Source organism: Pezoporus wallicus, unplaced genomic scaffold (assembly GCF_028554395.1).
Source record: "Pezoporus wallicus isolate ANWC-B61680 ecotype Strahan unplaced genomic scaffold, APGP_CSIRO_Pwel_v1 contig_8112, whole genome shotgun sequence".
NCBI lineage: Eukaryota > Metazoa > Chordata > Aves > Psittaciformes > Psittacidae > Pezoporus > Pezoporus wallicus.
The window spans coordinates 1-7,913 of NW_026641731.1; the positions used below are offsets into that span (position 1 = coordinate 1).

Below are 7,913 nucleotides of genomic sequence, written 5' to 3' on the forward strand. Positions count from 1 at the left end.
CCATCCCCATCCTAGTCCCGCTCCCTCCCCATCCCGGTCCCTCCCCATCCCGGTCCCAGCCCCCTCCCCCATCCCGCCCTGTCCCTCTCATCCCCATCCCCCGTCCCCATCCCCATCCTGGTCCCGCTCCCGCCTCTGCCCCATCCCCATCCCGCTCCTCCCCATCCCATCCCGCTCCTCTCATCCCCATCCCGCTCCCTCCTCATCCCCATCCCGCTCCCGCTCCCGCTCCCGTCCCTCACCCTTTCCCGTCGGGCGCGCCTCGGGCTGCTCGATTCCTGCCGCTCCAAGCGCCGCTCCCTCCGCTCCCGTCTCCGCTCCAGCAGCCCCGGCCGGGGCTCGGCCGCCGCCTCGGGCTCCGCTGGGGGGGGTCCCCGGGAGGCGGCTCCGAGGCCCCCGGGGGGCCTGGACGCGGTCGCGCTGTGGCTGCAGCCGCTCGGGGCGCAGCTCCTGGCGCACGAGCCCCACGCGCGGCTCCGGTCCCGGTCCCGGTCCCGATCCCGATCCCGATCCCGGTCCCGATCCCGATCCCGGTCCTGGTCCCGGTCCCGGTTCTGGTCCCGGTTCTGGTCCCGGTTCTGGTCCCGGTTCTGGTCCCGGTTCTGGCGCAGTTGGGGCCCCCGAGGGGGTCCCCGGGAACTTGCGGCTCAGGAGAGGGGGTCGGGGTTGCTTGGTCTGCTCAGCGCGGAGCTTCTCGAGCTGTGGGGAGGGGGGGGAATGGGTGAGGGAGGTGGGGATGGGATGGGGATGGGATGGGGATGGGATGGGGGGATGGGATGGGGATGGGGATGGGGTGGGGATGGGGATGATGGGATGGGGGGTGGGGATGGGGATGGGATGGGGTGGGGATGGGGATGATGGGATGGGGATGGAGATGGGGATGGGGATGGGGATGGGATGGGGATGGGATGGGGATGGGATGGGATGGGGATGGAGATGGGGATGGATGGGGATGGGATGGATGGGATGGGATGGGGATGGGGTGGGGATGGGGATGGGATGGGGATGGGATGGGGATGGGGATGGGGATGGATGGGGATGGATGGGATGGGGATGGATGGGATGGGGATGGGGATGGGGATGGGGATGGGAGGGGGATGGGGATGGGGATGGGGATGGGATGGGGTGGGGATGGGGATGGGATGGGGTGGGGATGGGGTGGGGATGGGATGGGGTGGGATGGGGATGGGATGGGGATGGGATGGGGATGGGATGGGGATAGGGAGGGGGATGGGGTGGGATGGGGATGGAGATGGGGATGGGATGGGATGGGGAGGGGATGGGGAGGGGATGGGGATGGGATGGGGATGGGATGGGGATGGAGGCACCGCAGCGTCCATGGGGATGGGATGGGGATGGGATGGGGATGGAGGCACCGCAGCGTCCGTGGGGATGGGGATGGGGATGGATGGGGATGGATGGGATGGGGATGGATGGGATGGGGATGGGGATGGATGTGGATGGGGTTGGATGGGGATGGGATTGGGATGGGGATGGGGATGGATGTGGATGGGGATGGGATGGGGATGTGATCGGAAGGGGATGGGGAGGGGATGGGGATGGGATGGGGATGGGATGGGGATGGGGATGGGATGGGGATGGGATGGGGTGGGGATGGGATGGGTATGGATGGGGCTGGATGGGATGGGGATGGGATGAGGCCCGGGGCTGCCCTGCACTGCCCTCACCGTCGTGAGCCTCCTCAAGGAGCTGAACTTCTCCTCCCAAGCCGCGGCCGCCTTGCGGAAAGCCTCGTGGCGCCGGATGAGCTGCTCCACCTCGTCCACGCTGCTGCCCAGCTCCTGACTCCGGAGCAGCGGCTCCTGCGCCGTCAACCACGCGTCGGCCACCACGGCCTCCTGGGCGAACTGGTGCACCTCCAGCACTGCAGGTACCGCATACGGTCACCTACTGCACCGCACGCGGTCACCAGCACCTCCAGCACCATCAGTACCGCATACGGTCACCTACTGCACCGCATGCGGTCACCATCACCTCCATCACCACAGGTACCACACGCAGTCACCATCACCTCCATCACCACGGGTGCCACACGCAGTCACCATCACCTCCGTCACCACGGGTACCACACGCAGTCACCATCACCTCCATCACCACAGGTACCACACGCAGTCACCATCACCTCCATCACCACAGGTACCACACGCAGTCACCATCACCTCCGTCACCACGGGTACCACACGCAGTCACCATCACCTCCGTCACCACGGGTACCACACGCAGTCACCATCACCTCCGTCACCACGGGTACCACACGCAGTCACCATCACCTCCGTCACCACGGGTACCACACGCAGTCACCATCACCTCCGTCACCACGGGTACCACACGCAGTCACCATCACCTCCGTCACCACGGGTACCACACGCAGTCACCATCACCTCCGTCACCACGGGTACCACACGCAGTCACCATCACCTCCGTCACCACGGGTACCACACGCAGTCACCATCACCTCCGTCACCACGGGTACCACACGCAGTCACCATCACCTCCGTCACCACGGGTACCACACGCAGTCACCATCACCTCCATCACCACGGGTACCACACGCAGTCACCATCACCTCCGTCACCACGGGTACCACACGCAGTCACCATCACCTCCGTCACCACGGGTACCACACGCAGTCACCATCACCTCCATCACCACGGGTACCACACGCAGTCACCATCACCTCCGTCACCACGGGTACCACATGCAGTCACCATCACCCCCAGCACCCTGTGGGGCACTCACTCTGCTGCAGCCACTCCCAGTGCTTGTCCCACGTCTCCAACATCTCCTTCTTCTTTGTGAGCAGCTTTTCCACGTGGGCTTTGATCTGCAGGGGTTGGGGCAACTGCAATGGGTGGGGATCCCCATAATGGGTTGGAACCCTCCAGAATGGGTTGGGATCCCCAATGGGTTGGGATCACCCCATGAGTTGGGATTTCCGATGGGTTGGGACACCCCAGTGGGTTGGGACCTCCTCAATGGATTGGTATCCCCAATGGGTTGGGACCTCCTCAATGGGTTGGGACCTCCTCAATGGGTTGGGATCCCCAATGGGTTGGGACCTCCTCAATGGGTTGGGACCTCCTCAATGGGTTGGGACCTCCTCAATGGTTTGGTTTCCTCAATGGGTTGGGACCTCCTCAATGGGTTGGGACCTCCTCAATGGGTTGGGACCTCCTCAATGGGTTGGGATCCCCAATCCCCAATGGGTTGGGACCTCCTCAATGGGTTGGGACCTCCTCAATGGGTTGGGATCCCCAATGGGTTGGGACCAATGGGTTGGGACCTCCTCAATGGGTTGGGACCTCCCAAATGGGTTGGGACCTCCTCAATGGGCTGGGATCCCCCCAATAAGCTGGGACCTCTTCAATGGGTTGGGACCTCCCAAATGGGTTGGGACCTCCTCAATGGGCTGGGATCCCCCCAATGAGCTGGGACCCCCCCAGTGGGTTAGGACCCGTCAATGGCTGCACCTCATCGGCCGCTGGGCTCTTGCTGAGGATGAGGCTCTTGCCCAGCTCCAGGCAGCTGGAGATGCTCTTGGCTCGGGCCTCAATCTCGTTCTTGAGGCTCTGGTGGTCGCTCATCAGCAGCTCCACCGAGGAGACGTCCCTGAAAGGGGGGGAGAGGCCACGGTGAGGGTCTCCGTGTCCTTGGGATGGGGCAGGATGTGGGGCCTTGGTGCCATGGGCGGGCCAGGACATGGGGCCTTGGGATGAGGTAGGACATGGGTCTTGAGCTTGGGATGGGATGGGACACAGGGTCTTGATGCCATGGATGGGCCAGGACATGGGACCTTGGCACAGGACATGGGATGTTAGCACAGGTCACGGGTCCTTGGAATGGGACATGGTCGTTGGGATGGGAAATGGGTCCTTGGGATGGGAAATGGGTCCTTGGGGTGGGAAATGGGTCCTTGGGATTGGAAATGGGTCCTTGGGATGGGAAATGGGTCCTTGGGATGGGAAATGGGTCCTTGGGGTGGGAAATGGGTCCTTGGGGTGGGAAATGGGTCCTTGGGGTGGGAAATGGGTCCTTGGGATGGGAACTGGGTCCTTGGGATGGGAAATGGGTCCTTGGGATTGGAAATGGGTCCTTGGGATGGGAAATGGGTCCTTGGGGTGGGAAATGGGTCCTTGGGGTGGGAAATGGGTCCTTGGGGTGGGAAATGGGTCCTTGGGATGGGACATGGTCCTTGGGATGGGTCCATGGGTCCTTGGGGTGGGCCATGGGTCCTTGGGGTGGGCCATGGGTCCTTGGGGTGGGAAATGGGTCCTTGGGGTGGGCCATGGGTCCTTGGGGTGGGCCATGCTCCTCTCCCCCCCCAACCTGGGCTTGTCCCCGGCTCCCATCTGCTGCAGGACCCCGTCCATCCAGGCCAGCAGGTCCCTGGCGGCGCCCACGAATCGGATGCGCTCGGCGACGCCGGCCACGTGGAGCCGGCAGCGCTCGCAGGCTGCCAGCAGCTCCTTCCATGCCCGCAGCACCTCCTGCTCCCGCGCCGCGATGGCCTCGGCGTTGTCGCCGGCGTAGAGGGTGCGGAGCTGCGCCGCCGCCTCCTGCAGCCGCCGCACCTTGGCTCACCAGCACCTCCACGTCGTGCTCGAGGCGCCCAGCGCCCGCTGCAAGGCGCCGGCGGAGCCGCGGCCGTCGCGCGCCGCCAGCTCCGGCAGCCGCCGCCGGCGCTCCTCGATCTGCGCCAGGAGCTCCTTGCAGTCGTTGAAGAACTTGTGGAGCTCGTGCGAGGCCGCCAGCATCTGCGCCCGCGTCTCCATCAGCTCCAGCAGCTCGGCCCAGGCCTCGTTGACGCCGTCCTTCCACTCGGCGATGGTGGCGGCGTCGGCGTGGCCGTAGTCGATGAGCTCGTCCACCATCTGGTTGAGCGCGGCGATGCGCTCCTGCCCCACGCTGCCCGTCTCGCTGGCGAACTCCAGGAACTTCTCCTGCAGCAGCTGCGGGAGCCGGGGATGGGAAGGGGGTGAGGGAGGGAGGAGGGACACGGGTGGAGAGGGGAAGGCCGGGATGGAGCTGGGATGGTGCCCGGGATGATGCATTGGTGGTACCCGGGGTGGAGCTGGGATGGTGCCCATGATGGAGCTGGGATGGTGCCCGGGATGATGCATTGGTGGTACCCGGGGTGGAGCTGGGATGGTGCCCATGATGGAGCAGGGATGGTGCCTGGGGTGATGCATTGATGGTACCCAGCATGGAGCAGGGATGATGCCCAGGACGATGCATTGATGGTACCCAGCATGGAGCATTGATGGTACCCAGCATGGAGCAGGGATGATGCCCAGGACGATGCATTGATGGTACCCAGCATGGAGCAGGGATGATGCCCAGGACGATGCATTGATGGTACCCAGCATGGAGCAGGGATGATGCCCAGGATGATGCCCAGGACAATGGATACCCCAGATGCATTGATGGTACCCAGCATGGAGCAGGGATGATGCCCCCATGGACCCGCATGCATTGATGGTACCCAGCATGGAGCAGGGATGATGCCCAGGATGATGCCCAGGACAATGCATTGATGGTACCCAGCATGGAGCATTGATGGTACCCAGCATGGAGCAGGGATGATGCCCAGGACGATGCATTGATGGTACCCAGCATGGAGCAGGGATGATGCCCGTGATGACGCCCAGGACGATGCACTGACGCTGCCACCACCAGGATGCAGCTCTGCATCTCCAGCAACCCCAGGACCCCTTCCCTGGAGCAGCACCCACACCAAGACCCCGCTCTGGTCCAGCACCACCCCCATCACCCCCACCCCACACCCGGGACCCCCCGCCCCCCTCCCCGACCCCAACTCACGGTGACGTGCTCGAAGTCCTGCCCCAGCTCCGGCGACCCGGCCACCACCTCCTTCTCGGCGATCCAGTGCTCGAGCTCGTCCACCTCGCGGTTGAGCTGGTAGAGCCAGTACTGCTGCTCCAGCTTGGCCTTGCGCTCCTCCACCAGCTCCTTCAGAGACACGTACAGCCGGTCAACCTGCGACTGCCGCCTGCTGACCTGTTCGCTGGGCAAGGGACACAGCGCCCGGTGAGCGCCCAGCACCCATGGGTGCCCCCTTTGGCCCTGTGGGGATGGGCGACCCGGAGCTCGCCCCACCTTGGGGGTGGCCGAGCCCAGCAGCGCCCGGCACTGGCGCGAGAGCTGGGCGATGGTTTCCTCGTAGTTCTCCACCGTCTGCTCGGTCAGGAGGTGCTTCTTGAGGAGCTGGAGGGTGCTCTGCTCGTCCTGGGGGGCAATGGGTGCACAGGGGCACGTACAGATGGGCTCCTGTGGGCCATAGGAGGCGTAGGGCCGTAGGGTGGGGTGGGAGACATAGGGTGGGGTGGGAATCGCTGAGTGGGATGGGGGTCATGGAGTGGGATGGGAGCCATGGAGTGGGGTGGGAGTCATAGAGTGGTGTGGGAGTCATAGAGTGGAATGGGAGTCATAGAGCCATAGGGTGGCATGGGAGTCATGGAGTAGGATGGGAGTCATAGAGTGGGATGGGAGCCATAGAGCCATAGGGTGGCATGGGAGCCATACAGTGGGATGAGAGTCACAGAGTGCATCTCCACCCCTTCCCATCCATCCTCCTGAGCTCTCCACCTGCATCCCTCATCCCATCCATTCTCCTGCGCTCTCCATGTGGTCCACGTGCATCCTCATCCCATCCATCCTCTTCACCCTCATCCCATCCATCCTCCTGAGCTCTCCATATGGTCCATGCACATCCCTCATCCCATCCATCCTCCTGCGCTCTCCCCGTGGTCCATGTGCATCCCTCATCCCATCCATCCTCCTGAGCTCTCCATGTGGTCCATGGGCATCCCTCATCCCATCCATCCTCCTGAGCTCCCCATGTGCATCCCTCATCCCATCCATCCTCCTGAGCTCTCCATGTGGTCCAGGCACATCCCTCATCCCATCCATCCTTCTGAGCTCTCCATGTGGTCCATGCACATCCCTCATCCCATCCACCCTCCTGCGCTCCCCCATGGGCATCCCTCATCCCATCCATCCTCCTGCACTCTCCACGTGGTCCACGTGCATCCCTCATCCCATCCATCCTCCTGAGCTCCCCATGGGCATCCCTCATCCCACCCATCCTCCTGCACTCTCCACGTGGTCCATGCATATCCCTCATCCCATCCATCCTCCTGAGCTCCCCACGTGCATCCCTCATCCCATCCATCCTCCTGCACTCTCCATGAGGTCCACGCACATCCCTCATCCCATCCATCCTCTTGAGCTCCCCATGGGCATCCCTCATCCCACCCATCCTCCTGCACTCTCCACGTGGTCCATGCATATCCCTCATCCCATCCATCCTCCTGAGCTCCCCATGGGCATCCCTCATCCCATCCATCCTCCTGAGCTCCCCACGTGCATCTCTCATCCCATCCATCCTCCTGAGCTCTCCATGAGGTCCACGAGCATCCCCCCCCCCATCCCATCCTCCCGACCCCTCCACCTTCACCCCCCCCCCATTGGGGCACACCGCGGGCACCTTGCCCTTGTCGTCGCTCATGAGCAGCAGCTCCTGCTCCCCGAGCCAGGCCTCCACCTCGGCCACGTCACGCAGCCACTGCTCCAGCTGGAAGGTGGCGTCCAGCACCGCCTGCTGCACGCTCGCCTGCTCCTGCAGCTCCCCCCAGGGCGAGCCCAGGCGCTCCTGCAGCCGCCGCACGCCCTCGGCCTCGGGGCTGCGGATGGAGGCCACGGCCCCGGCGCGCTCCAGAACCTCGGCCACGCGCGGACGATGCACCTGGATCTCCCGGGCGTAGCGTCTGTGGGGGGATCAATGGGGGGGTCAAGGGGGGTCTATGGGGGGGTCAATGGGGGTCTGGTGGGGGGTCAATGGGGGTCAATGGGGTCTATGGGGGGGTCAATGG

General features: G+C 64.3%; 1 protein-coding gene across 1 annotated transcript; it reads right to left on the reverse strand.

Annotated features, from left to right (window-relative positions):
- Positions 1-242: 242 nt before the first annotated feature.
- On the reverse strand, positions 243-7,808 carry LOC130607700 (spectrin beta chain, non-erythrocytic 4-like; the record flags this gene model as incomplete). Its single annotated transcript, XM_057425040.1, is given in 7 exon segments — positions 243-699; positions 1,689-1,885; positions 2,761-2,845; positions 3,492-3,630; positions 4,348-4,970; positions 5,842-6,267; positions 7,529-7,808. Coding segments are annotated over 7 exon segments (2,207 nt in total), but the record flags the coding sequence as incomplete, so codon positions are not given.
- Positions 7,809-7,913: the final 105 nt, after the last annotated feature.